The sequence below is a fragment of the Suncus etruscus genome, chromosome 4, assembly GCF_024139225.1.
Source record: "Suncus etruscus isolate mSunEtr1 chromosome 4, mSunEtr1.pri.cur, whole genome shotgun sequence".
Lineage (NCBI taxonomy): Eukaryota > Metazoa > Chordata > Mammalia > Eulipotyphla > Soricidae > Suncus > Suncus etruscus.
Genome location: NC_064851.1, coordinates 84049961 through 84070812, shown reverse-complemented (window position 1 = coordinate 84070812; position 20852 = coordinate 84049961). Strand labels below are relative to the sequence as shown.

General features: G+C 40.4%; 1 protein-coding gene across 1 annotated transcript in view; it reads left to right on the top strand.

Annotated features, from left to right (window-relative positions):
- The first annotated feature begins 3978 nt into the window (after positions 1-3978).
- HDAC2 (histone deacetylase 2) overlaps positions 3979-20852 on the top strand; it is a 29889-nt gene continuing 13015 nt past the window's right edge. The window contains exons 1-5 of the mRNA XM_049771194.1: positions 3979-4103; positions 14447-14559; positions 15502-15619; positions 18306-18380; positions 20115-20253. Of these exons, the coding sequence (XP_049627151.1) occupies positions 4052-4103; positions 14447-14559; positions 15502-15619; positions 18306-18380; positions 20115-20253 (497 nt within the window). The 5' untranslated portion in view covers positions 3979-4051. The remainder of the gene's footprint in view (positions 4104-14446; positions 14560-15501; positions 15620-18305; positions 18381-20114; positions 20254-20852) is intronic.

The following is a 20852-nucleotide window of genomic DNA, read 5'->3' as shown; positions in this document are numbered from 1 at the left end:
CCAGCTCACCATAGGAAGCTCACCACAAAGAGTGATGAGTTTAGTTAGAGAAATAACTACATTTTGAACTTTCCTTATAACGAGAATGTATGAGGGAAATGGAGAGCCTGTTTAGAGTACAGGCGGGGGTTGGGTGGGTAGGAGGGAGACTTGGACATTGGTGATGGGAATGTTGCACTGGGGATGGGTGGTGTTCTTTACATGACTGAAACCCAAAAACAATCATGTATGTAATCAAGGTGTTTAAATAAAAAAAAAAATAAAAAAAGAAAATAAAACTAACTAAAAAAAAAAAAAAAAAGATCCAGGAGTAAACCTACAGCACTGCTGTACATATCCCCCAAACCCCCCCAAAGGGGAAGAAAGTAAGAGGACTTAAACTTGTACTACTGCATTAGAGGGAGATGATCTCTCAATTTAAGATAATTTACATTTCTATAAAGGGTAGAGATTATATTGTTGAGGGAGAACTTTACCTTTTCTTGCAAAGCTGTACACTATGCAAATACTTTTGAACAGGAGTTTGGAATAAAGGGTATTTAGTATCTCTACTCTCAAGACATTGAGGAACCCATACAGCCTCAACAACAATCTGTGTTGTACTCATATACAAGAGCACAATATAAAATCCTGATTGCAGAGCTAAACCGTTAAGTGTTTTACTAAACTTAAAAATGTAAGAGAAGGAATCAGGTTGGAAGGTGGAAAGGAATCTAGGTGGAGGGATGGAGACACCTGAAGTTAAGAATAGTGCATGCCTGAAAGCCCATTGTAATTGACCGCATAAGTGTCTAAATAAAAGGAAAGGAAAGGGCTATTTTATTTATTTCTTCCTGCCATACAGTAAGAAATGGAAAGTCCTGGTCTGTGACAAGTAGAAATGAGATTTTTGAAGTATTTGTTCCTAACCTCCTGCTCCATCATACTCATTTGGCTTCCACCTGAGAGTCCCCACTTATACATACCTCCTGTGGTCTATTTCCTGTGGACAGTAGTGAATAGTGATGATCAGATTTGAAGGAAAGTTGAAAAGGTAAGATAGGAAGAAGAATTAGGATACATGTGGAAGGTGATTAGATGACATTCATATGTAAATTTTCCCAGACATAATGTTGAGTACTAAGTTTTGCTCGAACGTTTATACAAGCACACCAAGTGGATGAAAATAATATGATGTTTTCAAGGTCACTGACAAAGCAATATAATCAATTCAGAGTCTAATATATGCAATTTAAATGGTTAAATGAAACAGTAATTTAGTAGATATGCTATGACTAAAAACATTTTAAATAAAAATGGATAATTTTACATTTTATAACACAGACTGCATAGTTCAAATAGCACTATAATCTTTCACTGCTTGGTATTGCTATTCAGATTTATGAGTTACAATTTGAAAATGGGCAGTATGCTTCCAAGGAGATGCAAATTCAGCTTGAGATTGCTTTAGTTTATGACAACATCCTGATGTTAGACACTATATTTCTCTACCTCTTGCATAACTTTATAGAATTGCCACCTATGCAGTCAGGAGTAATCCCTGAGCCAGGCCAGGTGTGGACCAAATGAGAGAGACAGAGAGAGAAAAAAAGAGATGAGAGAGACAAAGAGAGAGAGATATCAGCAGTTCCTCATTCAACCAAAATAGATAACCAAGTTCTTCTCACAAATTCAAGAATATGTTTGTAAGCATTCAAAATTATTTGACTAGCATTGTGACAACAATTATAATAAAATTTCTTATATATCATAGTTTTTTTCTGTTTGTATTGGGGGCTTCTTCAGTGGTGCTGGCAGCTTCCCAGTCTACCCTTGACAATGTTAAGGAGACCAATCAGTGTCAGGGATCAAACTGAGCCGATTTTGTGCAGCCATGTGCTGCCCTCCCACCCTATGGGTTTTCTCCTTGACCTTTTCATAGTCCTTTATTGTACATAAATGCTAATGCATTGTTTCAATGACTTTTAAATAATTCACTTTAATTAAACATGTTTATTGAAGAAATAGTTGAATAATGTTTGATTCTTAGAATAATTAATTTCTAATTTTTCTTTTTTGAACTACTTGATATTCATATGAGGAGCTACTATGTACTACTGCATCATTTAACAGACAAAGCAATTCAGGCACATAAAAAAGTGACTAAATTAGAGAAATTAATTCCTTTAATTAGATATGTATTTAGAATATATTTATTAGGAATTAATTCCCAAATTAAAGGAAGCAGAGCCATAGTCCAGTCCCTCCCTCTAAGAAACTTTCCTACTAAGGAAAGTAGTCAAGTTGGTGGAGACAGGGACAAAGGAAGTTAAGTTGAGCTACAAGGGTCCAAGTGAGAAAACAGACTTGGTGAAGGAGGAAGGAACAGTACAAAAAGTCTGAAATCTTTCCCAGAGTTTCATTTCAGGTTTCATGACGTTGGCTCAGGGAAGAACATTCACTCTTTGAGAAACAGAACGAAGTTAGTCAGTTCTCAAAAGCCTTAACGTTTAGATATGGGACTTGAAAGAGCAAAATTGTAAAAAGTCAGTATATGTAATTAACTTTGCCTCTGAGCCATTCTTTCTCACAAATTCCAATCAGAATTGCATTGGTAACATGGATGCATGTTAAAAACAAGACAAACAAACAAACAAACAAACAGGGATTGGGGGAGAGGACTCCACTGAAATTACTTTTCCTAAATTTGTGTGTGTGTGTGTGTCTGAGAGAGAGAGAGAGAGAGAGAGAGAGAGAGAGAGAGAGAGAGAGAGAGAGAGAGAGAGAGAGAGAGAGAGAGAGAGAGAGAGAGAGAGAGAATTTATCTGGGACAATTACAAATAATAAAGTTAGGACAAAAGTGCAATTTTGCAGAATGCTAACTTTCCACCCTCAATTTCAAGGCTTTGACGCTGGATGGGTGCTTGTGATCTTGTTGAACACGGGGACACAATATTCATAACTTCCATTAGTTTTCAGTTGTTTCTCTTAGCATTCTACATCTTTTATTCAGAACAGTCTAATGGAGTAGAGGGTGCTGCAGTTTGAAGACTGAATTTAACCCTTAAACCAACATTGAAAAGATGATGAAAGTAAGAGTTCCCAAACGTGCTCTTAATTAAAAAAAAAAAAACAACACTCTTTTTGGAAAGGATATCAATGTGATCTATTATAAATGCAAGGACTCAAAATGGTGCACAGAAATTCCCATTCAGACCCAGGCAGCACATTTCCTAAGTTAAATGTCTATAACATGTCCCCGTGGGAGGTCAGAACCTCGGAGCAAAGGATCTCAATTAAAATTGTGAAAAAGAGAAGAATAAATGAAAGCTCCAGCAACAGTCCGGGCTCTGCAGACCGGCGGGTTCGAGGGAGGCGGCAGGGTGCGAGGGTGTCTCTCTCTCTCTCTCTCTCTCCCCCCCCCGCCCGGGTCGCGGCACGTGGTCGGCCAGGCGGGAGCGTCGCGACCGTGGGGGAGGGGCGCGGCGTGGGACGCCGGGGAGAAGTAGAGGGGTGGGGTGGAGGGGGTCCGGGCGGCCGCGGCTACGGTTAGAGAGCGCCGAGTGCGCATGCCCGGGATGGATTCTACCATTATGCGGAAAAGCGAGGGAGCAACTCCCACACGGCTCCACGCCTTTTCTGCTTAGAAATGTCACTTTCTCCCCTTGAGTTTACTATTATAATTAACATAGTATTTAATACGTCCATATTTTTTATACACCATATCTGATAAGTTTTCTAGAAGTCCCTTCTCCGCGTGGTCTCTCCTCACCCCCCCCCCCGCGAGCGCGGCACAGTGGATACGTCCTAACTCCCCTCCGCCTCCGGAGGTGGTTTGGCCGCCCCCTCCCCCTCCCGAGTGTCGCGAGTTGGCGCCGCCGCCGCCGCCACCCCCGTCGCCGCGCGCTCGCTGTGTCGGCCCCTCCGAGGGCGGCTGTTCCGAGCCCTCCGTCCCTCCCTCCCTCCAGCGGCCCCTCTCCCCCGCGGGACTGGACTGCCCCGTCCAGCTTGGCCCGGTCCCTCGGAGCTTCTCCCCGCCGTACCGCGGCGGCCGCAGCCGGAGGAGGAGCCCATGGCGTACAGTCAGGGAGGCGGCAAGAAGAAAGTGTGCTACTACTACGACGGTGAGAGGCCGCCGGGCGGGCGGGCGGAGTGGCCGGGGCCGGCAGCCGCGGGCTCCGGGCGAGGGGAGTGGACGGAGGAGGGAGCGGCCGGCCGCGGCTTAACCCGTTCCCCGCCCGCTTCGGCGTCGGCCTGGCCCGCCCCACCGCAGCCTCGATCCGGACCCCGACCCCGACCCCGACCCCGACCCAAGGCGCCTCGGCCCCGTGTGCGCACAAAGCGCGGCGGCCCCGGGAGAGCTCCGCCCATCTCCGTCCGCCGCCCGCCCGCCGCCCGCTCGGCCCCTTCTCGCCTTGTCGCCCCTCCCGGCCTTGCGGGTCCCTCGGGGCCCTCCCCGCCTCGGGCCGCGCGGCTTCTGGGCCCTGGGCTCTCGACCCGACGTGGCCCGCAGGGTGGGCGTTTACGGCCTCTGGCCGTGCAGGGCGGGGGCCGCCTGAGCCTGCCCTTTGTTAAGTCGGGGCTGGGAGCGGGGCGAGGCGGCAGGTGAGGCCGAGGAAGGCCCGGCCGGGTCCTTCCTGGGCGGTGCAGCCGGGGGCGGAGACGGGCTTCTCGGGGTGTCGGCGGGCGCTGCTTCGGGAGGTGGGACTCGGCGGGTGTCGGCTTGCCCGGCGGCAGACGTGGGAACCACCCACTTGATTGTGGCGCTTTGTTGGGGCTGCCAGGGCACCCCGCTTTTGAGGGGTGTCGAGGAAGGAAGGGGGCGATGAGCTCCCAGCTGGGTGCAAAGAGCAGTTTCACTGCGGTGGGACTTCAGGAGTGGGAAAACTTGGAGGACACTTGTAGGTGGTCCATCATCAAGGGAGCTTTGCATTTTGTTAGAGGCGGCAGATCTATTTCATTTCTAGGGTTCTCTCTTTCGGGTCCTGGTTCCGTGCCAGGCTTAATAACCGTTAAGGTGACATGGACTAGGAGTAACCTCTTTTCCCAGATTGCTGTCCAATTTCACCAAGATACTACTCTTCAGGACCTACAGATCTCATTTTGTCCAAAGCCATACAAATGTTTGAGGTTGTTTTCCCTAGTCCGTTTAATTTTAAATCACAGTCTTAGAGATGTCCACAAAAAAGATCTTTGAGTCTGAAGTTAGAGGACTTGAATTGAAAGTGGGCATGCATCCTGTCTTTAATGGTGAAGAATGAATGTCATAACAATGATTACCCACTGTCATTCTAGAAAAATGAGTATCTCCAAATTTTTGAGCTGATACTTGGTAGCAATCATTTTAAAACGTTTTTGAGAGGATCACGTTCATGTTTAGTTCTTAGGATTTGAAATTATGCCATCTTTAAAGTGTTGAGAGAAGGGTTAAATGGAGTTTAATTTAGTACATTTAATATTAATTAATTTTTTTTAAGTTCCTTAATTTCAGAATTTAGTCACTGAGTTTTTGGTCACTGGCTAAAAAAGCTTACTCCTTTATTCCCTGGTGAAACTGGAAAGGAGATAGATTTTTTTTTACATGAGTTTATGTAAGTTTACCTGAGTTTTACATACGTTTAGAGTTTAGATATTTGTTGTCAGTGCTTGGGTTGGAGAAAATTTTTTAAAGTTTGGTGAAATGGCACTGAAGCTTCCCCTGCAGTTCCTACTTTTGACATTGTGATAGGATTTTGGTGTGAGTTAAAGTGCTTATAACTTTTGACACCAGGCTTGAATCTACCACCAGGAGATACTGTTGTGGCAGCTGATTTTGGGGCCCACCTTTGTTGACAGGATAGGATCAGACAAACATTAATCCCAAAGGCAAGGTTCAGGCTTGATAGGCACATTGTGTGTGCAAGGCCCAAGTTGAATGCTGGGCTCCAAGCAGTAGTACAGTGAGTGGATAGGGGGTTGGCCTTTTGTAGAGTCAGACCTGAGTTTGATCCCAGGCACCCTAGATGTTCCCTTGAACACAGAGCCAGGAGTAAGCCATGTGTTTTGCTGATGTGGCGGCTCTCATTGCCTTCCTCCTCCCGAAAATGTTGGGCTAGCATTGAATGCTCTGGTCCTGTTGGTTGGCTAGCATTTTAGGGAGTGGTTCCCGACCCTTGGAAACTCACCCCCAAATGAAGAAGGAATTAAGTAGATGTCAGTGGTGGTTTTAATCGGGTGGTTTTAATTTGTTGGTAAATAAGATACAGGTACAGCCTTGGGGCTCTCTTGCCTTGCACAACACGGCCAACGTCCTTAGCATCTCTTATGGTCTTCCAAGCAATGCCAGGAGTGATTCCTGAGTGCCATGCCAGGAATAATCCTTGAGCAACTTCAGGTGTGGTCCCCCACCCCCCGCATACCCCCCCCCCAGGTGTCCCTCAGTAAAGAGTGGAGTAGCAAATTCTGTGATCATGGAAATTCACCTTTAGGTTTACTGACTGGTACACACACTGGCCAATACAGATAGCCACCAAAAGAAAGAAAGGGCTGAAGTATTTTTCTCCTGTTTATATAACTTTTGTGTTATTGCATCCACCCTTTGTTGAGATCACTGGATTCTGGTTCCAAATGAACTTTTGAGCATCAATAAATTGAGTTAACCTTATACTTTATGAAAGTATGAGTTCTTTAACTGTTGATTGACTCGCACTTTCAAGCATTTTCATGCCGCTTATACTGCAGAGTATATATTGTCTATAAAATGCAGTAGCTGGTCACTGACAGCCCTTCTGACTTCCGCATACACTGTGGTTAGCAGTTGCCTTGCAAGTAGCCTTTGACTTTTGAAATGTGCTTCTTTTTCCAAGTAATTAGCAAAGCAAACTCTTGGGCCCTGCTAATACTTTTGAATCCTTCATTAAAAAATAATAGATGTGTCTTTTTTGAATTAAGCTTTAACACCAAATTTTATATTTCTGATTTATAATTAGAAGGGGTTGTGCATACTTTTATATAGTGCTTTATTTATCATTGTGGTAGAGAACAACACAATGGAGACATGTGGTCCAAGAAAAAATATGCATTTTAAAACAAAGATTACTATTGTTCTCTTTTACAGCATAAGCCTAATTTATTCTTAACATCAAAATTCTACATGGCAGGGCCGGAGAGATAGCACAGCGGTAGGACATTTACCTTATATGCAGAAAGACTGGTTTGAATTCCGGCATCCCATTTGGTTCCCGGAGCCTGCCAGGAACGATTTCCGAGCTTAGAGCCAGGAATAACTGCTGCCTGGTGTTCCCCAAACCAAAAAAAAAAAAAAAAATTCTACATGGCAGTCTTTTTACTAGATACTTTCTTAATTGTTGCTCCATAGGTTCTTAGTTGTATTTGAAAAGCAGGGAATCATTTTTTTCTAAACTTTATTTATTTATTGCTTGCTTGCTTGCTTGGTTTCTGGGCCACACCTAGCTGCCACTCAGGGGTTACTCCTTGGCTCTGCTCTCAGAAATTGCCCCTGGCAGGCTGGCGACTATATGGGATGCTGGGAATGGGGAACCAGGTCTCCCTGGTTAGCCGCATGCAAGGCAAACACCCTACCTCTGCGCCCTCTCTCCAACCCCAGAATCATTTCTTTAAGGGTAAATCCCAGTGCTAAATTCGAACGCAGTTCATAAATTAGAGCTGTTTCCTAAATAAGACATTTTTTCCCCTCAGAACCCATTCCCTGAGTGTAACCACTGACTTCCCTACAATTTTACCCACCATATCAATGGTTTTCTCCTGTTACCTTAAATTTTATTTTCTCACTTTCTTTTATGCTACTAAACTTTTGTGTCCCTTTTTATGCTAGAATATATGATGTTCTTTATGAGGATAATGTGTCTGTTAGTCTCTACATATGTTGCCACTTTTTTTTTTTTTTTTTTTTTGGTTTTTCGGGCCACACCCGTTAGATGCTCAGGGGTTACTCCTGGCTACGCGCTCAGAAATTGCCCCTGGCTTGGGGGGACCATATGGGACACCGGGGGATCGAACCGTGGTCCTTTCCTTGGCTAGCGCTTGTAAGGCAGACACCTTACCTCTAGCGCCACCTCGCCGGCCCCATATATATGTTGCCACCTTAAATTCTTAATCTATTGAATCACTGATGAGTAACTAATCTATATAGTACACTATCATATAACATTTTCCCAAATTCTTATAACTACTGAATTGAACAGTTAGGATTGGCAATGTCTGCTTTATGATGGGTAAAAATGGATTCATAGCCCTTTTTGATTAAATACATCACTTTTGACTAGTAGCTTTATGTTCAAAGAAAGCCAAACACCTAATACAAGTTTCATGTTCTCGTTGGTAATTCAAGGGTTGAACTATTTCACACCTTTTGGAAAAATAGGATTTTGGGGAGGCTACAGATAATAGTATTAATAAATACTTCAACAAAAACTTCAAGTGCTTCTGTTGAGAAATCTTTTAGGAAATATTTTAGGGAGTGAGTAACAATTTACTAGGAAATGATAGTATTGCATATTGAAACATGGATGAGATAAGCCTTAAAACTTCAAGTGAAAGTTCATATTAGTTTATAAAGTCTAGTTCACTTTTTTATAGCACCTATCTTATATATTCCTTAGGAATGAACTTTAGGTTCCTAAATGTCACATGAGTTTATTAAAAGTTCTTACTCTATGCTAATTAGACAAAATATTAATAAAAACCCTATAAGGAAATAAATGATTGTAGAGTTCTCAAACCAGAAGAAAATGGACCAATAAACTTTAAAAAAATTCTGGAAAAAACCTTGCAAACTGCAAAGAGTGGATACTTAGAATTAAGTACATTTAATAGGTAGGAAGCCAACAGAAAGTCAGATGGGGTGTGTGAATAAGAGAGAATTGAGGTGGTAGAAGAGATCAAGAATAAAGGGCCAGGCTGGAGTTGGAGAACTCAAGTTTTTAAGTAGAGGGAAGTGTTAGTGAAAAGAAACTGTAGATAGTCCAATGAAAAGCTGAAAGCAATAATCAGATGCTTGCTAGTTTACATGGAATTTAATATTTGTGGGTTCATTGAGTGGGGCACTTGCTTTGCCTGCTGCCAACCTGGGTTTGATCCCCAGCATTGCATATGGTCCCCCAAGCACTACTAGGAGTAATTCCTGAGTGCAGAGCCAGGTCCAAGAAAAAATATTTTTGTAGTTGATAGAAATGGACAGCCAGAAGTATATAGCCTTTGAGCACAACCTGGTTTGGTCCAAACCTTTCCTCAAATATTTTAAAATAATGACATCAAGAAATCAAATGTACAGTTTTTTTTTTTTTTTTTTTTTTTTTTTTGGTTTTTGGGCCACACCCGGTGGTGCTCAGGGGTTACTCCTGGCTGTCTGCTCAGAAATAGCTCCTGGCAGGCACAGGGGACCATATGGGACACCGGGATTCGAACCAACCACCTTAGGTCCTGGATCGGCAGCTTGCAAGGCAAACAACGCTGTGCTCTCTCTCCGGGGCCAGTACAATTTCATTTTAAAAAGAAATGGATACTATTTTAAAGGATATTTTCAGAGTAACAGTATTAATTTTTTTTGTTGGTTTGGAAATCAGTTTGAGGCAAGTATACAGAATAACTGATTATAAAGTTTCTGGTTTAAGCCTTTAGGTTGAGAGAAACTCTTTTGTTAAGGCATGCTTTTGTTCACTGACTTATTCAATACCCAGTTATACATAAGTTCTTGATTTATTACATGAACTTGAGAAGTTTCTGATACTTAGTGGTGCCTATGTATAAAATAGCAATAAAATTGAGTAATGTGATAATATGGAAGTCAGTATATTAAACTGCAAAAGCACTAACTTGATCTGTAGTAGACAAAATACAGTAGCTTATTTTTTTTTTTTTCCTAAATCTTTTTTTTTGGGGGGGATGCTACACCAGTTTTGTGTAGGGTTTACTCCTGGTAGGGCTTGGTATATCAAACCCATGTCATGTGCAAATGCTATCCTTGCTGCACTATTGATATGTGTGACTCATTTCCTGAATTTATTTTTCCTTTATTTCTTGAGATACCAGGGACTAAACCCCAGTTAACTGCATGCAAAGCAAGCACCCTACATGCAGGTACAATTTCTCTGGCTCCCCTGAGCAATTTTAAAATCAGCTTAGAAGGGGTAAAGAAGCATTCAGTTCTGAAATGTCAAAAGAATCCAAGAACTAAGTCTGATTATAGATCATTGATCATGTACTACAATATCATATACGCACATTGACTTTACTACATTTATAACATTTGAAAAACATCTATTCTCAAGGATTTTTGATAGATTAGTTTTGCAGATAATAATTGTAATTTTTTCAAATTAAGTATTTTTATGGAAATTGAATAACATTTAGAATGACCAATTTGCATTACTAGGTAAAGTGAATTAAATACAGATTTTTTTAAAAATTGTGGTAAAACTGAGACATACTTGCTTAAAAGGATATGGCAACAAAACTTTACAGAATTTGACATTGAGGAAAATAAGTATTTTTTTAACTTATTTTGGGAGAATTCTTGATAAACCAGTCAACAGTTTTTTTTTCCTTAGGACAAAAAACCATTTAGATTGCTTGCATAATTTTTGTGGGATGGGGCTCCAAAATTATAAAATATTGAATGCTATTTTACAAAATTGAGGTTTTAAAGAAATGATCCATATCTTTGAAAACAATGAGCTTCTTGTCTTCATTTTCTTTAATAACTGTGCCATAGGGTTGAGTAACAATATAAGGCCATTGATTTTTAAGTGTTAATTTTGTAGCTTGCCACTTTGCTATATAAATTTATGGTTTCTAGAAGCTTTATGGTACTCTTTAGGGTTTTCAGGATCTGTAGTATCATATCATCTGCAAACAGTGAGAATTTGACTTCATCCTATTCTATCTGGATGCAATTGATACTTTTTTCTTGTCTAATTGCTATGGCAAGTACTTCCAGTACTATGTTAATTAGGAGTGGTGAGAGGGGCCAGTCTTGTCTTGTACCAGATTTTAGTTTATCCCCAGTGGGAATAATATTTGCCATTGGCTTATGGAATGGCCTTGACTGTATTGAGAAAAGTTCCTACTTCCCATCTTGTTGAGAGCTTTTAACATGAATAAGTGTTGGACCTTATCTAATGCTTTCTCCACATCTAATGATAAGATCTTATGGGTTTTTTTTTTCCTTTAGTTGATATGGTGTATTATGTTGATTGATTTATGTATGTTAAACCATCCTTGCATTCTTGGAATGAAACCTACTTGATCATGGTGCATGGATCCTATATGCCAGAATTGAATTTTGTTGAGGAGCTTTGCATCTGTATTCATCAGGGATATTGGTCTGTAGTTTTCTTCCTTTCTTTTTTTTTTTTTTTTTTTTTGCAGCATCTCTGTCTCATTTTGGTATTAGGGTGATGTTAACTTCATAAAAACTATTTGGGAGTATTCCTGATTCTTCAATTTCATGAAAGAGCCTTGAAAAGATTGGTAGTAATTCCTCTTGAAAGGGTTGAAAGAATTCATTAGTGTAACCATCTGGGCCTGGACTTTTGTTTTTGGGAAGACTTGATTTCCTCAGTAATGATGGTTCTGTTTAGATATGCTAGATCAGGGCTCTGCAACCTTTAAGATATAAAGAGCCACTTGGACTCATTTCCGAAGGGGGGAAAATATCTGGGAGCTGCAAAACCATTGCAGACATTTAAAACAAATATAGCATTGCATACATTCTTTCTTATCTTAATGCTATAGACAGGACCATGCAGTTAGCTGTTGATCTGAAGAAAAAAGAAATTTTTCACTTAACAATGTAAAATATATGTTTGCAAATTAATAGCCAATTAAAATATCTAATTTACCTCTTTAATGAGATTTATGCTACACAGTGCCTGGAGGCAGTGGTGGTAAGTGACACTGCTCTCTGCACTCCCCGCTATCAGTCCTGCTGTCAGAGCCCTGCAAAACTTCACAAGAGCCACATGTGCAGGTTGCCGACCCTTGTCCTAGATCATCCTGATTTAATCGTGGAAGATTATAAGAGTCCAAGAACTTACCCATTTCTTCCAGGTTCTCATGTTTTGTGGCATAGAGTTTCTCAAAGTAGTTTCTGCAGTATCTGTAGTGATCTCTCCTTTTCTTTGGGAGCTTTGCTAGTGGTCTTATTTATTTTTCCCAACTTTTGATTTTTGTTGATCTTTCAGACTTTTTGATTTGCACTTCATTGATTACTGCTCTAAGCTTTGTTATTTCCTTCTGCTTACCTATTGGTTCCTTTTGTTGATTTTTTTTTTTTTTTGGTAAAAGTTTGCTGTGTGTCTGAGATTTGTCTTACCCTAACATACCCTCCAGTTTTTAAAATTGGTTTTGTGTCTGTAAAGTTCTTTTTTTTTTTTTTTTTTTTTTGGTTTTTGGGTCACACCCTGCGGTGCTCAGGGGTTACTTCTGGCTGTCTGCTCAGAAATAGCTCCTGGCAGGCAAGGGGGACCATATGGTCCACCTTTGGTCCTGGATCGGCTGCTTGCAAGGCAAACACCGCTGTGCTATCTCTCCGGGCCCGTCTGTAAAGTTCTGAGCTGCTGAAGCTGTGTTCCCTTCTTTCAAAATTCCTTCAAGCTAGAATAAAAGTCTGGCTGGGTAAAATATTCTTGGTATGCTCATTTTGTTGAATTTTTTTTTCACATTATACCACCACTACGTTCAGACCTGAGAGTTGCTTATGATAATTCTAACTCTTAAAGATGCTCCTTTGTATATATTCTCTTTTTTGCTGCTTTAGTTTTTTATCTCATAAGTGGCTTTCATAATAACATAATGACAAGGGTGTGCCTTTGGATGCTTTGGTCTCTGAGCTGGTATTCTTGAGCAGTCCAGGATGTCAGTATATGCATTCTTCAGCTCTGAGAAATTTTTAGCATTGTCTTTGATTGTTGCTTCTTCATAGGATTTTTGTTTCTGGCTCTCTGGGGCACCAGTGATTCTTATCTTGGTTCTGTTTAATTCATCTTTAAAATTTCTATAAATTTGTTTATTTTGAGGTTTTTCTTTTTTTTTTTTTAAGACTTCTTTTTCTGCTGTTATTTGGAGGCATTTTGCAGCTCATCTTTGAGCTCACTGATTCTGTCTTCAGCAGCTGTAATGCTCCTATACCCTTCTATAAGTTTTTCATTTCATCTACCAAGTTTTTCTATTTTCTTCTTTTTTCTTTTGGTTTTTGGGTCACATGTGGTGGCTCTCAGGGGTTATTCCTGGCTCTGTGCTCAGAAATTGTTCCTGGTAGGCTCAGGGTACCATATGGGATACCGGGATTTGAACTGGGGTCCATCCTGTGTTGGCTGTGGGCAAATCAAATGCCTTACTGCTGTGCTTATTGCTTCTGTCCCATCTACCAAGTTTTTCAATTCTGTCATTTCTGTTTGTAGTTTTCTCATTTCTACTCATCTCTTGAGTCTTATAAGCTGTCCCATGATTTCTTTGAGTTCTTTTACCTCTTATCAGTCCTTATCAGAGGCTATATTGCAGATACTAGTTGGATCTTCAGAACTATCATCCTCTGTGAACTAATAAGCCAGGTGGGTGATCTGTGTTGCCTGCTGATTGTGACCTTTGCAGTGTGGTGGGATTTTTTTTTTTTTGTGTTGTGGGGCTCATTGAATAGAAGACAGATGAAAGAAAGCTAGCAGTGAAAATGTCTCTTTTGAATCAAAGAGGACCCCATTGCCTCAGTTTCTTGGTACTGTGTACCTGGAAAGCCCCTCCCCTTCTGGTGCTTCTGACCTGGAGTCAAAATGACTTTCCTCTAATTTAATAATAAAATTTAAACCCCTGAGCCTTTCAGGAATGATCTGAACGCAAATCCAGGGGTAGCCCCTGACACTGTCTAGTTTGGCACCAAAACAAACAAAAGTACTACAGGTTTACTAAATACTTAGTTCATTAAAATTGGGTAGGTGAAAATACAATTTTTGTTGGATTTTGGCTTTTGGGTCACACCCAGCGGCACTCAGGGGTTACTCCTGGCTCTGAGCTCAGAAATCTTGGCAGGCACTGGGGGATCATATGGGATACTGAGATTCGAACCACAGGTCTGTCCTGGATCAGCTGCATGCAAGGCAAATGCCCTACTGCTGTGCTATCTCTCTGGCCCTGAAAATACAATTTTGTTGTTTATTTTTAAATCTTATGCATAACTTTCGAGGTCTTGGTATAAGATGCTATTAAAGAGCTAGGAATTACAACACTGTAGTCCTGAATGGTTCAAAAGATTCTAAATCTTTGAAAATGAAGTATTGATGTATAAAAAGTGTCAAATTTTCTAAAGTATTTTCACAATTATGTAGGCTACCTTTATAGCTAATAATTTAAGTTATATTTTGTATGGTAAGTGCCTTTTAATGGTGAGCATCAACAAGTTGTATGTTTTGTGAAGATTCTCATCTTTATTCAGTTTGTTTCCTTTCTATTTTAGGTGACATTGGAAATTATTATTATGGACAGGGTCATCCCATGAAACCACATAGAATTCGCATGACTCATAACTTGCTGCTAAATTATGGCTTATATAGGAAAATGGAAATATATGTGAGTATGCTTTTGGGTAGAAGTATGTTTACCACTGATACCCTTTTTTAACAGCTATGCTGAAACTTCAATTGAAAGGCATTTATTTAGTAGATTAGGAATAAGCCTTAAGCACAGCATAGCTATGAGTTAAAACCAACAAAAGTTTTACTTGCCCCTGATACTTACATTACTGTAGAAAAACTAAGTTTAGCATACTAAGTGTTTTTGTAACAGTAATTAATTTTTGGTAGAGTTGGCCAGGCACTGGTAAAAAAAATTAAAAAGAAATATACAAATTAAGCCTAAAAATAACTATTGGTTCATGTGTGCCGGCAGAATGCATATAAACCACAACTGCCTGTATGTTTCTATAGATAAAGATGAGTGCATATATAGATAAATACAAGGTGTAGCAACCTAGCTGTGGGAAAGAAAGACTTGAACCATAAAGAGTGTCAGATAAAATGTGAGTTGTTTCAGATAGAGACATTTAGAAAACAGTAAGACTTTACTGGGGAAAGCTTCTGTGATTTTTATGTCATAAATGAAACATCTATGGAACGAGTATGGTTATTATAGACAAAGGAAAGGGTATATAGGTGAGCAGAGTGCCAGTTGAAAGCACTGTAGGACAAACTTTATGGTGGGACATGAAAGTAGAATTTGTGTATGGATTTGAGTATTGTTGACCTATTTTTACTTCAAAGAAATAATTCTTGTTGCTGTTGAGCTAACGCTTTACTAAAATCTGTTATTGATGGAATAGTTTATAGTAGTGCATATGCTTTTGATGTATAAAGTTATTGCACTACCAACACCATAACAGAGAAAACTTTTTTAAATAAAGTAATTCAAATTTGCCCTTGGGCAAGACTAAGCTTTTTGCAGAAGACTATTAGGGAATTGTATATTTGTCATTTGATTACTCTGAACAATTCTGATATTTATTTTTCTTTACAGAGGCCCCATAAAGCCACTGCTGAAGAAATGACAAAATACCACAGTGATGAATACATCAAATTTTTACGTTCAATAAGACCAGATAACATGTCTGAGTATAGTAAGCAGATGCAGAGATGTAAGTTTCTACTTATAAGTATTATATTTCTACTTTATAAAAAGCTTATATTAGGGGTCAGCGAGGTGGCGCTAGAGGTAAGGTGGTCTGCCTTGCAAGCCGTGGCCAAGGAAAAATCGAGACCATGGTGTCCCATATGGTCCCTCCAAGCCTGGGGCAATTTCTGAGCGTTTATCCAGGAGTAACCCCTGAGCATCAAACGGGTGTGGCCAAAAAAAAACAAACAAACAAAAAAAAAACCAACTTATATTAGTTGTTAAAGTATTATCACTTTCTATTGATAATTTTATTAAAAATCATGTTAAGGCCGGAGAGATAGCATGGAGGTAAGGCGTTTGCCTTTCATGCAGGAGGTCATCGGTTCAAATCCCGGCACCCCATATGGTCCCCCGTGCCTGCCAGGAGCAATTTCTGAGCCTGGAGCCAGGAATAACCCCTGAGCACTGCTGGGTGTGACCCAAAAACCAAAAAAAAAAAGGGGGGGGGGGCCGAGCGGTGGCGCTAAAGGTAAGGTGCCTGCCTTGCCTGCGCTAGCCTTGGACGGACCGCAGTTCGATCCCCCGGTGTCCCATATGGTCCCCCAAGCCAGGAGCAACTTTGAGCACATAGCCAGGAGTAACCCCTGAGCGTTACCGGGTGTGGCCCAAAAACCAAAAAAAAAAAAAATCATGTTAAAACAGCTCAAACTCGCAGCCCGCGGGCCGTTTGCAGCCCTCTGTACAACATTTCCTGGCCCTGCCCTAGAGGAATCCTTTTTTTTGTTTTTTTTGTTTTAGTTGTTTGGGTCACAACCCCCAATGTTCAAGGCTTACTACTGACTTTGCACTCAAGGATCACCCCAACTTTGCCTCCTGCGGCTCCCAGGTAAATAGATAAGTCATTTTTAACCTTTTTTGGTTTTGTTTTTGGGTCGCATTAGGCGGCACTCGGGTTACACCTGGCTCTGTGCTCAGAAATTCGTTCCTGGCTCGCTCAGGGGACCACATGAGATGCCGGGATTCAAATCACCGTCTGTCCTGTATCGGCTGCTTGCAAAGCAAACGCTCTACCACTATGCTATCTCTCTGACCTCCATTTTCAACCTTTTTATGTTTGTGGACTTGGTAATATTTGTAGATTGGTAGTTGAAAACTAGTAACATTAGAAGAGATATTACCATTTTTCTGGGAAGATTCTACTCTAGATTAGAAATTCACTAATTTCTGTAGTGATTTGAAGCAGGATTGATTTGAAATTTAAATAATTTTGATTCAGATTATGAATATAAATTAGATTCATTACAAAACTAATAAAAACATTGCATGTAAAACTATAAAATGATGACAGTTATTCAGGAGGAAGTTATATTTTGGAAGAAAGGAAGTTATACATGTTTAATCATATTATCTTTTAGTCCTAGGAACTAAATATTTTATGCGACCTGTCATGTATTTATTATTTTCTATACCTTAAGTATCTTTTCACGGGCCAGAGAAATAACATGGAGGTAGGGCGTTTGCCTTGCATGCAGGTCAGTGGTTCAAATCCCGGCACCCCCATATGTTCCCCTGAGCCTGCCAGGAGTGATTTCTGAGCATAGAGCCAGGACTAATCCCTGAGTGCTACGGGATATGACCCAAATACCAAAAGAAAAGTATCTTTTCTGTATCCTTTGACAATATGCATCAAGTTAATTCTAATCTTTTAGAATTAGTTGGCCACAGGGCTAGAAAGCTATTTGAGTTCTATGTTTTTAATTATCAGTGAAATGCATTTTAGTTACGGATGATCTGCATATTTACTCATTAAACAATATAAGCAGGGGTCAGAATGATAGTTCAGCAGGTAAGGTGCTAGCTTAGCATGAAGTCTGTTGACTCTGGTTTAGTACTCAATTTCCCAGAGGATTCCTGGAGCACACTGGTATGACTGAAAAACAAAAAGAGTTAAAAAAAATTTAAAACCATGGAACAGCTAAATAAAAATCTATGTTTTCATATATATGATGAGAAATGCCTTAAAAAGTTAAGTCCTGGGGCCGGCGTGGTGGCACTAGACTTAAGGTGTCTGCCTTACAAGCACTAGCCAAGGAAAAGTCATGACCGCGGTTCTATCCCCCGGCGTCCCATATGGTCCCCCAAGCCAGGAGTGACTTCTGAGGCCTAGCCAGGAGTAACCCCTGAGCGTCACCGGGTGTGGCCCAAAAACCATAAAAAAAAGTTAAGTCCTTTGAGGGGTAAATAAAAATACATTCTTTTACAAGAAAAAGCTGACTTCAGAAAAATAGATACAAGTCCTGACAGTTATTGGTGGTTGATATTTTCACATAGTGTTTGATATTTTACTCTTTAAATTACTTGCATGATGAGGGACCAGAGCGGTGGCACAGCAGTAGGGAGTTTGCCTTGCAAGTGGCAGACCTAGAAAAGACCACGGTTTGATTCCCCAGCCTCCATATGGTCCCCCAAGCCAGGAGCAATTTCTGAGCGCATAGCCAGAAGTAACCCCTGAGCGTCACCAGGTGTGGAAAAAAACAAAAAAAAATTTACTTGGATGAAATGATTGTATATTCAAATTTCAAGCTTGCATGTAGGTTGTATCAGATAGCAAGGTATTACTAAGGAGTTATTTTTGCAAGAAAAACCTTTAATGAATTAACTGAATTGGTTGAAATAACGACCCTCCTTTCTTTTTCTTTTTTTTACAGTTAATGTTGGAGAAGATTGTCCAGTATTTGATGGACTCTTTGAGTTTTGTCAACTCTCAACTGGTGGCTCAGTTGGTAAATAACCTAATTTCATTTATAGCGCTTTTTCAACCTTTGGTCTGTGTTCAGTGGTTAAATTATTAATAAATAACACTTTTTTTATGGAGGTGGATTTTAATAACAAAAAGTAATCACTCTTGGTTTTCTTTTGTTCAGTACTGAAATATAATGGGCTAAACATGCATAACTTCCTTTTATATTATAACATTTCCTGAATAACTCATCATTTTATAGTTTTACATACAATATTTTTATTTTGTAATGAATCTGGTTTATTTATGATCATAATCTATATCAGAATTACATAAATTTCAAATCAGTCCTGTTAACCCATTTTCACTACAGATGTCTTAATCTAAAGTAGAATATCCATAAAAAATGCTATTATCTCTTCTATTATTACTAATTTTCAACTATCTACAAATACAGCTATGTTCAGGGGTTAATCCTGGCTCTGTACTCAGGAATTATTCCTGTCAGTGCTCAGGGAATCATATGGGAAACTCAGGGTGTAATCCGGTTTGTTTTGTGTATGCAGGGTAAATGACCTACCTGCTGCACTGTCTGTGTGTGCGTTCCCCCCCCCCCCCGTATTATGTAATTTATGTAATTGCTTTTAAAATTTATGTGTATGCTCATCATTGCTTTTGAGGGAAGAGTGAAGTATTTTGTTGTGAACCTGGGCTTCATACATGTAAAGCATGTATTCAACCATTAAGATACATTTCCGGGGCCAGAGAGATAGCATGGAGGTAAGGTGTTTGCCTTTCATGCAGGAGGTCATCGGTTCGAATCCCTGCATCCCTTATAGTCCCCCGTGCCTGCCAGGAGCAATTTCTGAGCCTGGAGCCAGGAATAAACCCTGAGCACTGCCGGGTGTGACCCAAAAACCACAAAAAAAAGAAAAAAAGAGATACATTTCCATGATTATGCTATTTGATAAAGAAATATGTAGAATATTTTCTTGTTGGTGGTTTTTGAATTTATTTTCTCTCACCCAGTGATGCTCGGGCATAACTCCTGGTTCTACACTTAGGGATCACTCCTGGCTATTCTTAGGTTACTATGAAATGCTATTCTTAGGTTACTATGAAATGCTAAGATTGAACCAACGTTGGCTGAATGCCCTTTTAGCTGAACTGTTTCTGGGCCTAATTCATAGAACATTTTCTCTCTTTTTAGTTTCTTTTTTTTTTTTTTTTTTTTTTTTGGTTTTTGGGTCACACCCGGCGGTGCACAGGGGTTACTCCTGGCTGTCTGCTCAGAAATAGCTCCTGGCAGGCACGGGGGACCATATGGGACACCGGGATTCGAACCAACCACCTTTGGTCCTGGATCGGCTGCTTGCAAGGCAAACGCCGCTGTGCTATCTCTCCGGGCCCTCTTTTTAGTTTCTTATTTTATATTTACTATTCATTAGATTGCAGGTAGAGGAGAATCATTTTCTCAAGGCAAAATGCTAATACCTAGACTGATTCTCAATTTTTGTAAATGCAGTATTTTTCCTGTATTATGGTATACTCTTTCCTTTAGGACTCTTGTCCAATTATAACATTTTTTTACTTAGTATTTTCATTTTGGGTCTACATATGGCAGTGCTTGGGCTACACTCAGATTTGGCTTAAAGGGGTTTCTACTGGCAAGGCTGGGGACCAAATGCAGGTTTCCAGTATATGAAACGTGTTCAACCTATTGAGCTATCTCTGGCCCACTGTTTAATTTTTAAGTCTTCCCTGTCTTGTTTCTTAGCTGGGGCTGTAAAGTTAAACCGACAACAAACTGATATGGCTGTTAATTGGGCTGGAGGATTACATCATGCTAAGAAGTCAGAAGCATCAGGATTCTGTTATGTTAATGATATTGTGCTTGCCATCCTTGAATTATTAAAGTAAGTTCATTCGTATTTATATTTTCTCATGTAAAAGTTTTTTGATCAAAGTAATAAGGATTTATGACTTAAAGAGGTCTCACTACTGGTTTACAGTGTTGTGACTAGAAACTTGGGTTCTTTTTTGTTTTGTTTTGTTTTTGTTTGGGGGGGGTCATACCCAGCAGCGCTCAGGGGTTACTTCTGGCTCTGTGCTCAGAAATCACTTCTGGCAGGCTCAGGGGATCAAATGGGATGCCTGGAATCCAACCACTGACCTTCTGCATGCAAGGTAAATGCCTTACTTCCATGCTATCTCTCTGGCCCCAGGGTTCTTTTTTTTTTTATGCCAAAAAAATAATGGGTTGAAAATAATCATTGTAATGTTATAGGAAATATGCTGGATTCTTATTAACTTAAGAGTGAGAAGTATGGGGCTGGAGCAATAGCACAGTGGTAGGGCATTTGCCTTTGAACACAGCTGATCCAGTACAGAGCTGGGCTCCATCCCCTGCATCCCATAGGATCCTTCAAGCCTGAAGTGATTTCTGAGTGTGTAGTAACCCCTGAGGGGCACTGGGTGTGGCCCAACAAAAAAAGAGAGAGAAGTGTATATAACT